At 39.2% G+C, this 16,757-nt stretch overlaps 1 protein-coding gene across 1 annotated transcript in view; it reads left to right on the top strand.

The window, feature by feature from the left end:
- The first annotated feature begins 555 nt into the window (after window positions 1-555).
- MBD2 (methyl-CpG binding domain protein 2) overlaps window positions 556-16,757 on the top strand; it is a 69,800-nt gene continuing 53,598 nt past the window's right edge. The window contains exons 1-2 of the mRNA XM_059894362.1: window positions 556-1,245; window positions 15,585-15,744. Coding sequence (XP_059750345.1) covers window positions 710-1,245; window positions 15,585-15,744 — 696 coding nt within the window. The 5' untranslated portion in view covers window positions 556-709. The remainder of the gene's footprint in view (window positions 1,246-15,584; window positions 15,745-16,757) is intronic.

Here is a 16,757-nt window from a genome sequence, read left to right as displayed (position 1 = left end):
ATTTTATGGGGAATTTAGCGGTAAAACCTGTAGAACTGGAGGGAACTTTCCAAGTTGTTGCTTACCTTCCTGTAGCCTTACAAAGTTATAAGAGAATAATCAGTCCAGGGTCCTAAGGCCCGGAAGCCAGACTCTGGAGGATAGTGATACTCCTCTATGGGGACACTTCGACTCAATCCATCAATCTGAGCTCCCTGGCAAGCTACGATGTCGAGGCAGGAAAGGGGGTATCTTCTACGCCGTTAAATGAATAGTCTCATATTTATATAGTAAACATAAAATATGAGATACATTTTGTTTGTTCCTCTTTAATTGGGAAGCAAACGTAGGTAAAATCATACAGTGAGAGAGGTTAACCCAGTTTGAAACAAATTAACCGCAGTCCTAACATTTCTCTACAAGTGACTCTGGGCCCAAATCGCGCGCCTCGTGGGGGTGGGGGCCGGAAGGGCGCGGCCGGAGGCGGAGCGGGTGGGGCTGGGGGGCGTGTCCTCGAGGAGGCGGAGACAAGATGGCCGCCCTGACCGCTTGGAGGACCTAAGAGGCGGTGGCTGGGGCCACGCCCCGGGCGGGAGGGCCTCTCTGTGCGCGCCCGCTCTATGATGCTTGCGCGCGTCCCCCGCGCGCCGCGCTGCGGGCGGGGCGGGTCTCCGGGATTCCAAGGGCTCGGTTACGGAAGAAGCGCAGCGCCGGCTGGGGAGGGGGCTGGATGCGCGCGCACCCGGGGGGAGGCCGCTGCTGCCCGGAGCAGGAGGAGGGGGAGAGCGCGGCGGGCGGCAGCGGCGCTGGCGGCGACTCCGCCATAGAGCAGGGGGGCCAGGGCTGCGCGCTCGCCCCGTCCCCGGTGAGCGGCGTGCGCAGGGAAGGCGCTCGGGGCGGCGGCCGTGGCCGGGGGCGGTGGAAGCAGGCGGGCCGGGGCGGCGGCGTCTGTGGCCGTGGCCGGGGCCGGGGCCGTGGCCGGGGACGGGGACGGGGCCGGGGCCGGGGCCGCGGCCGTCCCCAGAGTGGCGGCAGCGGCCTTGGCGGCGACGGCGGCGGCTGCGGCGGCAGCGGTGGCGGCGGCGCCCCCCGGCGGGAGCCGGTCCCTTTCCCGTCGGGGAGCGCGGGACCGGGGCCCAGGGGACCCCGGGCCACGGAGAGCGGGAAGAGGATGGACTGCCCGGCCCTCCCCCCCGGATGGAAGAAGGAGGAAGTGATCCGAAAATCTGGGCTCAGTGCCGGCAAGAGCGATGTCTACTACTTCAGGTACCGCCTTGGGGGCGGGGAGGGGGCGGCAGGGTCAGGCCGGGGTCAAGGGTCGAGAGCTGACCTGTTAGGGGATGTCAAGAGGAGAGCAGGGGCCAGAGGGGAGTGGCAGAGACAGACTGGCCTGGTAGTAGAAGGTGCCCGAGCCCTTGGGTGAGAGTTGACCCCAGTGCAGTGACAGTCACAATGTCTGAATGGTGAGAGCCCATAGGAGGGCCTCTTATGGGTAAAGTGTTGGGGAAAATGGCTTGCGGAAAGAAGGGTTACTCTGGCAGGGATGATTATTCCTCTGAAGGGTTAAAAGAAGGTGTAATTCATCGAAACTATAAAACCAGTCACTGTTGGCTCCTGTCCCAGATTCATCATCACAAGAGTGTTTAATCATGCACATGTGGAAGAATGAGGTATCTACAGTAACAAGGTTTCAGTTGCTTTGTGGGATGCACGAAAGTTTCTTATGAAGTAGCCACTTGGAATGCCTGTAGTTTCTTGGTGTTGCAGAATTTACTCCCTTTTGAAACGAAACACTGTAGTACATTGTTAGACTCCTAGACCAAAATTTGCCCTCCAGGGGATACTCGGTAATGTCTGGGGACATTTTTGGTTATCACACCGTGGAAGGGGGTGCTACTGGCATCTAGCGGGTAGAGGCCAGAGATGCTGCTAAACATTCTACGATACACAGGACAGCCCTCACAACAAAGGATTATCTGGCCCCAAGTGTCACAAGTGCTGGATTGAGAAAACTTGGTCTGAATGATAACAGGTTTTCAGTTTGATGGTGAATCCTGTGGTCATGCTGTCCGACCCAGTAAGCTCAGGGAAGTGTCTTTGGCTATTGATACCAATGGAATTTTCTTAACAACAAATTTACTAACTTTTCTTATAAACAGTCCCATTTATCGAAGAGAATATAAATATAAACATGTTTTACTCAGTGGCTTGGAGGGCCATGTTTGTGGGCTAATTGAATCATTTTCAGGGATGATATATGCGTGTTGGAGTAGTTGTTGTTTGCCATTTAGCCATTGGAGTATGGTAGGAAGGATTTCCTTTTTTCCAACATCAAGTAGGTTTAATACATTACCCCTGGGTAAAAGTATATATATATATATACACACACACACACACACACACACACAAAATACAATGTTTATGAATTGAAAATATTCTTAAATAGATTTGAGGTTAAAAAAAATACATGTATATGTGTATATGAGTATGTACATATATACATACACACAAGAATGTGATCACTACTGGTATAACATGTAAATATGAACATATTCCTGATAGTTGCTCAAATATATGGAAGAGTAGTTTCAGTGAAGTTATTTCACCTATTGAAGTAAAAAAAAAAATAAAACGAAAGTGGTGTTGCATTAGAACTTATTTTGTCACTTAATCCGAGACCACTCATTTTGCAATCTTAAATGATAATTAGAAAACTTATTTTAAACATACAAAGGTGATAATCTTGTTTTGTATTTCCCCATCATTACATATTAAGTTTATTTCAATAATACTAAGAAAGTTATTGTGGAACAAATGGTTACTCTCAAGTTCACTTGTTTCATTTAGTGCTTTTCACAATTGTTCATTTTTGCATATTCTTTCGTTAACAGCTCTTTCTGTTTCCTTTTTAAGCAAGTAGTATGCATAACCTTCTTTATGTAAACTCTGTATTGATGTCTTTTAGCCAGTTATATTTGACAAGAACATTCTGTGTCTGGGATTGAACTCCTTGAGGAATAAGTGACTAGTCTGTTCTCAATAGAGCATCTTCAACTTTGAATTTCACTCCCTGTGGCATTTCTCCTGGGATATGGTTTGTTTGGTTTTGGTATGATGTATTTGTTCGAACTTACTTTTGGTTACTGCAAAGCTTTTTTGTTGCTGTTCTTGCAGTACCTGGAAAAGTTATTTTAAAAAGGCAGATTGCTGTAGCGCTCATTCTGATGTGTGGTCACCTTTTTTTTAATGTGTTGTAAATTTTCGATGTTAACTTTTCTATACAAGCTCAATAGATTATTTTATGGTAGAAAAACTGATATAATCAATCTAAAACTTTCTAAACAAATTCATCCTGTGAAGAATCACAAACCAGTATAGTAATAATTACTCTCTAAAATTAAAGCCTGGGGCTTCCCTGGTGGCGCAGTGGTTAAGAGTCCACCTGCCAGTGCAGGCGACACGGGTTCGAGCCCTGCTGCAGGAAGATCCCACATGCAGCGGAGCAACTAAGCCTGTGCGCCACAGCTACTGAGCCTGCCCTCTAGAGCCTACGAGCCACAGCTACCGAAGCCTGTGCGCCTAGAGCCTGTGCTCCGCAACAAGGGAAACCACTGCAATGAGAAGCCCACGCACCGCAATGAAGAGTAGTCTGCGTGCAGCAACAAAGACCCAACGCAGCCAGTAACAAAATAAATTTATAAAATTAAAGTCTTTTTAAAAATAAATTTATTTAATAAATAAATTTATAAAATTAGTCTTTTAAAATAAATTTATTTAATAAATTTATAAAATTAAAGTTTTTAAAATAAATTTATTTAATAAATTATAAAATTGAAGTCTTTTAATAAATTTGTTTAATAAATAAATTCATAAAATTAAAGTCTTTTTAAAAAATTTATTTAATTTATAAAACTAAAGTTTTTTTTAAAAAAATAAATTTATTTATTTATTTTATTATTGGCTGCACTGGGTCTTCGTTGCTGCGTGCCAACTTTCTCTGGTTGCGGCGAGCGGGGGCTACTCTTCCTTGCGGTGCGTGTGCTTCTCAGTGTGGTGGCTTCCCTTGTTGCGGAGCACGGGCTCTAGGCGCTCAGGCTTCAGTAGTTGTGGCACGAGGGCTCGGTAGTTGTGGCTCGCGGGCTCTAGAGTGCAGGCTCAGTATTTGTGGCGCACAGGCTTTCCGCAGCATGTGGGATCTTCCCGGACCAGGGCTCGAACCTGTGTCCCCTGAGTTGGCAGGCAGATTCTTAACCACTGAGCCACCAGGGAAGTCCCTTAAAGCCTTTTTATGAGACAGTGCAACATGATTTGCTTTTTACTTGTTTATGCCAAATGAAAAGACACATTGAACAGATTTGTGCCACATGTGCTTAGTTCAGGGCTGGAGGGAGTGTTGTCTATTGTTTGTTGTCTACCTACAAAGCTTAGTTACTCTACAAGATTGTAACATCCAGTCTCGATTTCATTCTGAGAGGTTACATTCTGGGACAGGAGGACACATAGAGTGTGATGTGATACTTGTGATATAGTAGTTACTCTGACTTTGACTTCTGCTTTCAGTGATGAATGCTGGAAGTCACCTACTTATATTAGAGGTGAACACACTATTTTTCAATCCGCAGTGTCACTGCTTTGAATATTAGCATCCCCGTATACCTGCCACTCATTAAAAACCAGTAGCTCACAAAATACTAGCCATATCTGTTAATAGGTGGGTTAAGAGTCAACTCTTCCGTTGGTAATGTGAACACCTGCACACAGTTGTGTGCACATAGATTCTAATAATGCTAACTCCTGATTTAGCTTGCCCATGGGAAGATTAATTTAAACAAATCTGTGCCTGTTAACGCAGGGTGTGTCTTACAATTATTAATTGGACTTAAATTAAGCTCATTGAGAAAGCCTCAAATTTTGGTAGAATTTTTTTCTTTTTTTGCTGTTTCCTGAGATTGCCAAGTTCTAATAGGAAGGTATGCCTCTGGTTGCTAGTTAAGCAATATAATTATGCCTTCTGTCAGGATTACTGATAGTACTGTGACAGTTTGTATATGATCATCCAAAGTTTGTTTTTTAAAAGGGTGTGGTTTCATCAAGCGTTGGATCCATTGGTAGAGTTTCTGAAAAAGTTCATTGCCATCACATGAGCCCATTATTTGAACAATACTTTTCTTACCGGTCTACTTGACTCCTGTCATTTCTAGTTTTTGGTTCTTGCACTTGCAGATTGATATTTTTGAAATATTGTTTTCCTCTGCAGAGGCACCTTTAGTAGCTGTCTTATGCCTTTTTTAAAATCAAGTCTATGCTTAACCTTGGTGTGAGCTCTCTATCGATGTCTTGTTGGGTTCTAGACTTCTGGTTATAACTGGGTTAAAGGCCTGGGAGTCATGGTAAACTGCTACAGCTGCTGCCATAAAATGTCATCTGGTTGGGTATTGGAAACATAATAGTAACCATTTTTGACTCTTTTACCAAATTATGATGCATTCACACCTGATCACTTCTCTGAAAAGATAAAATGGAACCAGAGAACAATTAAAATAATCATTAAGGAGCAGATGCATGATGAGAGACTAAAGAGATTTCACCTTGATCTGGAAAGAAGAGGACTCAGAGGCAATATAATTGAGGGCTTTAAATCATGAGTGAGATGGTAAAAGTAGGAGTCTCCAGGGAAAGCAGCAGGGCACAGGGGGTTAAGGTCTGGAACTGGTATTCTACCTCTGCATTTACCAATGGTGCAGCCTTGAGCATGTCATTTACACTTCCCAGTGCTGTGGTTTCTCTGTTTGTAAAGCGGGTATGATTGTACCTGTACCGGATAGTGCTGTAAGGATTCAGTTCCAGAACACCAAAATAAATATGTAGATGCCTTAAAGCTTTGGATATGTTTAAGGACTAAGGAAAACAGTTCATTAAATAACTCAAGTTGTATGGACGGAACATATAAATAGGTTTAAAAAAGTCTGTAGGCGTATCTCATTTGTTATGAAAGGCTGGTATGGTCTTTGAGGGCATGAATTCTGAATCATTGAGGATGTCAAAGTTCAACTAGGCTCTTCCCCTCTTTTTTTTTTTTTTTTTTTGGTTTAAAAATAATAGACTCTCCCTTGTAGTCGTTGTTGGAAAAAACTAGCTCAGTGGACCAAGGGTCACAGTTCTTTTTTTTTTTTTTTTTTATAATTTTTATTGGAGTATATAGTTGCAAGGGTCACAGTTCTTAATTGAAGTCTCGCTGACGTTCAGTAAACTGTCTTTCTCCGTAATATTTTCTTTCTGGTCATCCCTATGTAGTGAAACGTGGTGTCTCCTGTATTACTCTGTTGTTCATTTCCCTAGAACCTGTGGCTTTCTCACAAAGCTGTCTTCCTCCCCCCAGACACAGTGCTGAACACACAGATACTAAATAAGTGTTTGATACATGGCACGTAACATTTTGTAAAACAGGGCTTAAATGATCTCTTAGCCTTTGCTTTATATTACCTGTGATGTTGTACTGTACAATTATCTCCATTTTATAGGTGGGGCGTTAGGACAGGGAAGTTAGGTAATAGGCTTGAGGTTGTACTGCTAGTAGGTGCAGAGTTAGAATCCTGAGGCAGGTGGTTTAACCCCACAACTCTTAGCTACCCTGCTCTGCTGCTGCCTCACATAGAGACCTCTAGTTATATTCTGAAATATTGCAACATCTCTTGCCTAATCTACTTTATTAAACTTGGTGTACCACTAAAATAATGTAATTATTTACTATTATGCTTGCATCCTGAAGTTGACAAGGGGTACATTTTAAATCCTATTTCGCAGTGAAGCTATTGTACCAAATGATGATCTTCCAGTTAGTTCTATGTAATATTGAAGCGGAAAAAAAAATGGAAAGATTGTGGTAAATTAACATAATTAAAGCAGTTATTTTTCTGGGTAACAGAAGTGACCATTTTGTTCAGAAATATTTCTCTTGTTTATCCTAGGGTTGCCCCTCTTATTTATCAGATATTCAGATAGGCAACACATTCGCCAAGGAGCAAGCTATATAGATCTTTTTCATTTTAAAAGCTTTCACTTAAATAGAAGAAATCACATTGTAACTTGCAGGCTAAATGCAGCTTATGAGATAGTTTTATATGGTTCCTGGGAAAAGCTTTATATGTTTCTTTCAGAGTTGAGATACAGTTGAAATGTATCCTACAGACCAATTTAAAAAAAATCCCTTTAGTTGGAGAAAGGAACAAAATACAGTATTTATTAAATACTTATTGCGTAATTGAAAGTTTAACTTGCTTTTAGTCTCTTCTTGATAATGCCTGATTGAAGCCTGAATCCAGAAATAAAAGTCATAGGTGTGGTGGAAATTGTGCTCTGATAATTCTTTTCTCAACTGTACCATCACATCTTTTTGTGATGTGCTAGAGGGATTTCTGTTAGGTTGCAACATTGCCATCTGTCCTACATCCGATTTTTAGAGTCTGACATGCAAAGTCTCACCTGCCAGAACATGCATAATACCTGTAGTAGAGGAAATACATAGCTCAAAAGGAACCGATACACGTACATTCTAAAAATAATCTCCAACAGAAACTGATGTATGATTTTTTTCAAATTGCTTTAAAATTTCGTTTGTGAGATATAGAGTCACAATTTAATTTTTCGTAATTTAACTTTAATTAGTGGAACAGAAGCAGATGATTTGTGAAGTTGATGATGATTTTTTTTGCTTTGTTTTTGTTTTACACTTTATATTGGGACTAATAGAGATTCATAATGTTTAGCTTGTATTTGAGATTTCTTAGCCCAGCATGATGAATTAGAAATAAGTCATCAACTCTTATTTCATGGATTTACTGTTTGACTTGATAGGTATTACTTGCAGCTCTTGTCTGTTGATCTTTTATTGTTGTTTGCCATTTCCACTAAGAAATGACTAGGCAAATTGAAAAATGAAGTTTTACTTAATTTTGTCAGAACTTCTAAAAACTAAAACTTCTCAAGGAAGGAGAAGTATGAAATAGGGTGAAATTTGAATAATATATGTGGATCTTATGATCTTGCCTTATCTTATTAGAGTATAAATTCAAACTCATTTGTTTGGGAACTTAGCTACATAAGCAGTGTGTAAATGCAAATGATAGTAAATATAATTTAAAATTAGATCTTAAAAATTGAACACTTAGCATTTGTCAGGAACAATTATTAGTGATTTACAAATGTGAGGAAGAAGAACATCATCCTCTTGATGATTTTTGACTACTGTATCTTGGTATTCTTTTCCTCTTCTTTTTTTTTTTTATTTTTTGGCTGTGCTGGGTCTACGTTGCTGCACGTGGGCTTTCTCTAGTTGCAGCGAGCGGGGGCTACTCTTCGTTGTGGTGCGTGGGCTTCTCATTGCGATGCCTTCTTTTGTGGAGCACGGGCTCTAGGCGCGCAGGCTTCAGTAGTTGCAGCACGCAGGCTCAGTAGTTGTGGCTTGCAGGCTCTAGAGCGCAGGCTCAGTAGTTGTGACGCACGGGCTTAGTTGCTCCACCGCATGTGGGATCTTCCCGGACCAGGGCACGAACCTGTGTCCCTTGCCTTGGCAGGCAGATTCTTAACCACTGCGCCACCTGGGAAGCCCTCCTCTTCTTTTTATACTGAAAGAATCCATAGATTAAAGCAAAAATGAATGTCCTTAGAATTCTTTTTAACATGTATGCAGTGATGTATGCATCTCTTTAAAAAAGAAAGATCTTTCCTGGAGGCCCCTAGCAGAAGTGGGCAGTATAATACAAAAGTGGACATATGAAATACACATTGCAACTTTTTATTGTTAGATGCTACAAGTCATAAATTTACCATGTCATATTGCCATAGCAGTTTCTAAATGCTTTCTCTCCATTTCTGTACTTATTTGAAGACCTTGTTTGAAGTAAGTCTGTGCATAAACTATACTTGCATAGCACTGGTTTAGAATAAAAATAGGGACTTTAAGTCAGAAGATTGGGACTTGAATCTTGAATCTTGCTTTACTGTTTTAACTTGGACAGATTTTTAAACTTCTGTAAGCTTCCGATTTCTCAACTGTAAATCAGGGGTAGGAATCCTACTTCATGGAATTTTGTGAGATTAAATGAAAATACATGTAAGGCATTCGGCGTGTAGTAGATGGTCAATAGATCAGTAATATCTTTGTTCCTTTCTCTTCACTTAATTACCCAGCATAAATAGAAGCATGTGCTTGTTAATTATGTGAGGATTTGCAATATTTTGTATTTTGAAATGTGTTTAGGGTAGAGCTTAGGTTATACAAGTTCATCAGAGGTTTAAAAAATATTCCATTTTTTCCCTGATTATAAAAATAACCCGTGCTCAGTGTGGAAAATTGGGAAAATACAGAAGAGTATATAAAGAGAAATGACAATCCTTACATAGTTCTAAAGAGAATCACTGTTAATATTTTGACACATTGTCTTCCATTCTGTTTTCTGAATATAGTTGTCTGTGCACACACATATACACATACACACACCCCAACACATGTGTGTGTACGTGTGTATGTTCTTTCATAGTTCTTTTCATACTGGAGGAATCCACAGATTAAAGCAAGGATGAATGAACTTAAAATTCTTTTTAACATGTGTGCAGTGATGTATGCATTTCTTTAAAAAGGTCTTTTCCAGAGACCCCTAACCTCTTTTTAAGAAATATAGTTTGTTTTTTGGGTGTTCTTATCTATCTATATGTATATTTTTTTATTATGGGAAAGTTCCAACATATGCAAAAACAAAAGTAGTTAGAAAAGTGTAATGAATTCCTCATGTACTTGTCTACCAGTTTTAACAATTATCGACTCCTGGCCAGTCTCGTTTCATCAATATCCAGTCCCCTTCCCACCTCTCCCATTATATTTTGAAATAATTTCCAGACATGCTTAATTTCTGACATTTCCATAACAGTGTTCAGTCCCCAATTCAACCAAAATAACCAGTGTTTTTGCTTTTTCAAAAGGTGAGTGCTTGTGGCAGTGGGATGAGATGAGGTAGAATTCTATGTTCATTCATTTTTTATTTTTTAGTGGATCACCCTGACTTTTTAACCATATTCGTAACCATGATATAGAGATAATAGAATTTGCTACCAATAGTATACTCTTTGCATATAATTTTTGTTAAATAAATGCTAGTTTATGGAATAAGGATGATTGGCACAGAATTTGAATTCTACTAAAGGTCTTTCATACCATTTAAAATTGTGTGGTGATTCCTTAAACATTTAAGTCGAGGAAAAAGGTGGAATGCTGTCATATCTTATCAGTAGCCAAATTGTAAATACATTTTTTTTTCTTGTTGATATTTTAAAAATAATTCTCCACCCCAGCCCCCACCCCAGCTGCTAAGGAAATTCTTTCATGCTCCAAGTTACTTGCCCAAACTCTTCATATTTTTAAAAAACTACTTTTCAGTTTTCATGGGGAAATAGCTTGCATACTTTAATGTTTATATTTTAAGCATCTTATTATAGAACATTTCAGACATATATACAAAAGTAGAATTATGTAAAGAACTACCAAGTGTCCAGTTCAGCAGTTGACAGCCTTATTTCTTCCATACCCACATCTACTACCCTGACTCAGCCTTCATTATTTTGAAGCACATTTGACGTCCTATCATTTCATTCATAAATAATTATACTTCAGTATGCTATTTGTGAAGATAAGATTTGAACTTGTAGAAGTTTTACAGCCATACAGAACTCAGTATTTCAAACTAGACTGCAAGAGATGCCAACAGGCGGTTCATGATTATTTACGTAATTCATGATTATTTACGTAATTCCTGTTACTTTGTTCTGTTAAGGCTTTGTGGAAGAGGTATAAGATGGATTAGTGTTTCTGGGCCCTTGGGGATTGGGGGGTGGAGACACGCATGCTGGACCAAGTGAAATACATGGTTTGCATAGGGCTGAAGAGGGAAATCATTCAGCCTATTGATTCAGAATAGACTTGAATAAATCAATATGGCAGGAGTCACTGGGTAAGAGGAGTGGAAAATAGGGTTGAAAGGTTAAGAGAAGACTAGATGACAGAGAATCACAAATGCAGGGCCAAAATGTTTGGCTTCCTTTTGCTAATGGGTTGAAGTCCATTGAAGGCATTTAAACTGGAACTTTGGTAATAGTGATGTTTGAGGAAGAGCAGTCTGGCTAGTTTAGGATGCAAAGAGGCTAGCAAATAGAAAATCAGCCTATTGTGGTGATTGAGACTTGAGGTGATAAAGACTTGATTTAGGCAGTGGCAATGGAAATGGAAAGAAAGGATGGATTCAAAGGTGATTATGAAGGAACTGGATTTTGTAATTGATTGGAGATGGGAGATATTAAGTAAGATAAGATAAGAGTAGATAAATTCTGCCTGGGACAAACTATAGAGGAGGGCTGAGGATGTTCATTTTAGGAAAGGCCTACATTTAAAGTTTGGGAGGAAAGGAGTTAAGGGGGACTGGGAGCTGACTTTTAGATGGATTTTCCTGTGTGTATGTCATGTGGTTTTGAAAAAATTGGTATATATTTCTTCGAATTAATTGGTTTGGCAGTTTTCTGATTGTACTAAGGTACAAAAAGATAATTTTAATTTCAGATTTTTAGTCTCAGCTAAAATTTGATTTCTGGAGACAATTGTTATTTAAAGTTAGAGAAATCTTTCTTTCAATACTTAACACTCTTGTAAGTAACAAGTAAACTTTAACACTTAGAGGGATAGAAAAAATAGAAAGTTGATGTTTCTTTATTCTCAAACTTTTCCAGTGCTGTAGCTTCTAGAATTTTTATTATTCCCCGCAAAGCACTTCCTGATGTTGTTGGAGAGCCATGCGTGTTAGAACTTGCTCTTGAGCCGTAGACCTAACCATCTGCCGTCGACGATGCTCCTTCCTGCTGATAGGCCAGTCCATCTTCTTCCACTTTGGTTGCCGCCACCCCCACAGTTCATCCTGTTAGAAACTGGTTTGAAGGTATACTTGTGTTTGCTCAGACCTCTGGTCTCCTCATAATGGTTTGACTAGACATCATGATTATCCATTCTACCAAAGTAACATGAAAAAATACGTTTGCTCTACTACTCATTTTCAGAGTGCAGTTTCACATGCAAGCAGCAGTCTTCAGAGAGTTAATTTTCATGTCATAGACTGGCAGGGCATATTACAGTTGTCTAGCTCCAGTAATGCTGTTTACAGATGAGTTTATAGAGTGACATAATGGGAATACTACTAAGTTAAGGTGACCGTTATTTAAGTCTTTCTGGTATCTCAATAGAGTTTTTTTAGATTTGAAAGTCAGATGCCAAATAAAATTTATTTCTGTTTGATAATCTATAGTTAGAAACCTCTAAGGTAGAGTTAGGTTTAAAAAGTGCTTTAAATCAACTATACTTCAATTAAAAAGAAAAAAGTTGCTTTAAACAGCTTAATCAAAATGAAGGCAAGCAAAGACATAGTTCAAGTGATGAAATGTTCTAATATGAACCGGAAAAATGTAACTCATGCTTTTGATTTTTATTTAATAGTTACTTTTCTTCAGGGTATTTAGTGGGGAGGACAAGTTAAAGGTGAGATCACAGGTTGGCTCAGGATAGGCAGATCTAGGGGGCAGTTGGTAGGGAAATTTTTTGTGGTTGAAAGTGAAATATTAGTATTTCATTACCAGGATTAGAAGTAATCGCTTTGGGCAGAGAAAACTGAAAGTGACTAATATCCTTCACTAGTCTACTAGAGTTTAAAAAAAAATAATTTCCCTAAGTTACAATTTGATGCTTTTAGAATAAAAGCTTAGTCACATTAAGTCCTGGTATGTCTGAGACTGTTACCTAACAGCAGCCATCTTAGAGGGCAGACAGATGATAACTTAGTCACTTTAGTGACATACAGTCGTTTTGTTTATCTAGCACTGACTTCCTCGGCCACTTCCAGAGTCATTTTGCCGTTGTGCAATGGTCCCTACGGACAGAATTTCTGCTTAACCATTCCCATGGGCCTTGCCTTTCTAATATGCTTGCCTTCATCTCCTGCAGAGGAAGGTCCCTGGTCTTAAAATCCCCTGGGGCAGCCAGGTTGACTTTCCTTAAAGCACCAAGCACAAGCTATGGCAGTTATGGAGAAGAAAATGGCTTGTAGCACGTTCTGAAGGCAACAGTGTGTATGACCAGTACTTGTAGCTGTGCATTACAGATGCTTGTATCTGTATATCAAGTAGTTTATCAGAATCTTATTTACCAGTAACTGGAATATCTGATTATAAGGACTATATACCTATTTTAGCTTAATTAAAATTATTCGTAATTATATAAGTGATATAATAACAGGGTACTCTTTACCAATTTTTCATTAACTTGCGTTTTTTAGTAATACTTCATTTCTTATGTAGTATAAGATTAACCATGAAAATATTTTCCAGTTCAGTTTTTAAATTCCAGACAGTGTAAGTTTTATATAAGCATAGACTTTTCTGTTCCATTGTGTCTGCAAATGAAAACCATGTTCTTAACTATTCAACTGAGAGGTTTTCTTTTTGCTCTCAGAAGTTACTTTGTTCAGTACTAGCCTATATATGTTTTGTTTGAGGGTTTTAATAAGGGACATAGTAATCTTTGGTTGTTTAGTAATCAAGGGAATGTTTAGAATTGTAATGAAGTAGAATTGAGGGATAGCAGAATTATTTCTAAGTGGGCTTGCAGAATCACAGACAACTTCATAGATGCAGTGACATTTTAGCTGGGCTTGGAGGATTTAATAGTTTTATGATAGACAGGATATTGCTTATGCTCATCCTTCCACCTGGAAAGACATGACTGGAAGTCAAAGGTACATGGCATGTTTTGGTGACACTGAGTTTAGAACGTGAGGCGTGTTCAAGGCTGGTGGGAAAAAGTCAGGAAAAAAAAAAAGCCTGAACAGATGGAAGGTTTTTGATGTTCTATTAAGGAGGCAAAACTATTTTGTCAGCACTGGGGAGCCTCTGAACATTTAGAACTTGGGATTGGATGTGTGGGCTGAGGGATGGAGCACTGAACATTGTGTTTGGCCTTCTAGCTTGAAGATTAGTTGCTAAGTAGACAGTGATGCTACAATAGAGGGCAACACAAGAAGATCAGGTTTGGGGGTGGAAGTTTGCAGTGAGCAGAAATGATTCAGGTTTTAAACAGTATTGAGGGTTGCGTGCTATTTTATTTTGTGATACTGAGCATATTTGGAAATCTGGATTAGAATGGGAGTTGAGGTTTGTTTATACATAATTCTATATTCTTTCCTCTGCTGTGTTCTGGTTGTTGTTTGCTTCTTTCTATTCTGTTATATTCTGGTCTTAACTGGCTGTTATCTTCATCTGTAGGCTGAATTCTATACCTTGAATTGTGTTTCAGGAATAGCTACGTCATGTAATTGTGGAAAAAGAATGTTGATACGATCTTCAGTTTTGTTGAAGTCTGTGGTGGCAGAATACCGTGGAGTTTGTGACAGACTGGGGTGTGTTGATTTGGACTTGACCCAGAGAGAAGTTTTGCTGTTCCAGGGAAATGTAAATTGCTTGGTTTTCCAGCCTTTTCTCTTTTGTCTTCCTGTTGAATTATTTTTCTTTTACTGTAGTCAGTCAGTTGGTGCAAGGTTAAGTTCTCAATATGACATGTTGGCTTCTTTGAGAAGTATTTGAGAATTCTCACAATTCTCTTCTGGTAACATATCCCACTGCAGTTTATTCTAGCACATTTGGTTCAGAAAATTTATTAGATGAGACTTTGGGGTATTCTTCATATAAAATTTTTCTTACATTTCAGTGCAATATGGGACAAATTTTTTTAGGAAACACTAGTTTAGTTTAGCCCTGTATATAATTCCAGCACTTCTGTCATTTTCCAGCTTCGACAGTTTTTCTTACAGGAAGTAAGTTATTCTTGATACCCTTCTCTCAGATAAGAGTTAGGCTAACAAAAGTCATGTCAGCATCATACAAACACATTTGCAAATGTTTGCCTTAGTTTTCTCCTTTCAGTAACATTAGGGAGCATTTAAATATTGTCAAAAATTCAACAATTTTTTTTTTCTGTTGTGAATGTTATGAGTTCAAATCGGTAGCACAAAGATTATATGGGTTCCAAGTGTTGTGTAAATGTGTTGTTAACAAGAGTTGTTGACTTCAGAACAATTTGTTTTGAAGTTCTTTGTGATTATTGTTGGCATTGTGTATATGTAATACAGAAAAAAAAAATTCAAACATCAATTTGGAAAATGTGTAAGATTGAAGACGTTTGCAGTGTGCACATTGTGTTGTGCATGCTGTTTGGGTTGGGATTCTGTTAATGGTTGCTGGGTGAGTGCCCAGTGGGATAATCGGCATTCACATCTGTTATGTGCTCCAGGGGTGTACCTAGTGGAGTATTATATTAGGTGACACATTATCTCTTTTTACAGAAGATAAAAAGTTCTAATTAAGTTCCTCTAAAACTTCTAATATTTCTTTGAAAAAAAATATGTAAAATCGTGATGTGATAATAATTGGGAGCAGAAAAGAAGGCATGAAGAAAAGGTTTATGTAGTGATCTAGGGTAAATATTGTTGTCTTTTGTACAATTAATGTTATCTTTCTTCTAGTCCAAGTGGTAAGAAGTTCAGAAGCAAACCTCAGTTGGCAAGGTACCTGGGAAATACTGTTGACCTCAGCAGTTTTGACTTCAGAACTGGAAAGATGATGCCTAGTAAATTACAGAAGAACAAACAGAGACTGCGGAATGATCCTCTCAATCAAAATAAGGTTGGTTAGTTTACTTATAGCAAATGAGTGCTATTCCAAAAGCTCTCCCAAAAGTATCTTACATTGTACTATGTCACTGGAATTTTGGTTGTCTGAATGTCCCAGTTTTTTTTTCTCCTCCCCCTCCAAAGCATTTTGACTTATATATCTGATTAATTTTCTGGTAGTTGGCTTACAGAGAGATAGCCTAAGTAAAATTGTGCACAGTTGAAAACAACATTTCAGTATCTCTCTAGGCCAACATACATCACACTTTTGACCCATTGGGACTATTTACAAAAGATTTCTTTGTTGATATTAATTGTCTCCTTTATTCCCCCTCTTAAAATAGTTCCTGTTGCCCAGAAAGAGGCAAAATTTTATTGTGGCGCAAGTATCGTTACCTACCACATAGTTTATACTTACCTGTTAATTTTCAGGATTAGGATTTGAGAAAGAGCAGTTTTTATTTTGACTTTTTGATGATGTTGAGGATAGTGACCTTTAGGAATAATATTCTAATACTGTAATTGGAGATTGTTCCACTAGCTCTTACTTTTACTGGGTTGCTTAGTTGATGGTTTATTGTACAGGAATTTAAATGAGTAGCATTTGAATTCTGATGCTAATTTAATTGTATTAAAACACCCCCAGTATCTTTACAGAGAAAGCTCCCCACCTCCCTGTGGCCCCGAAACAACTAATCTTAGATAACCTTTTTTTTTTTTTTTTCCAGTTTTTTTCCCTCTAAATTTCAGAGAGACACATGTATGTGTGTTGCCACCACCATTGTCTCACACTGACCATGAAAATGGTGGAGGGAAAAGGAAGGGCTTTTCTTTCTAGGTATTTGGCCGATGTAGCCCTGCGTGCCCCTTGGGAGTGCCGCGTTCACTTGAGGAACCGGGGTGGCGTATGGAGTGGGGTGGGCATGTTTTGATGTACTGGCTCTGCCACTTACCAGCTCAGGCAGTCATGGGCAACTTTATTAACCTCTGATGGCCTCAGATTTCTCATTTGTAAAATTAAGGTAA

The sequence above is a fragment of the Balaenoptera ricei genome, chromosome 14 (assembly GCF_028023285.1).
Source record: "Balaenoptera ricei isolate mBalRic1 chromosome 14, mBalRic1.hap2, whole genome shotgun sequence".
Lineage (NCBI taxonomy): Eukaryota > Metazoa > Chordata > Mammalia > Artiodactyla > Balaenopteridae > Balaenoptera > Balaenoptera ricei.
The sequence above is the reverse complement of the archived record's forward strand: the minus strand, read 5'-3'. Positions and strand labels throughout refer to the sequence as shown.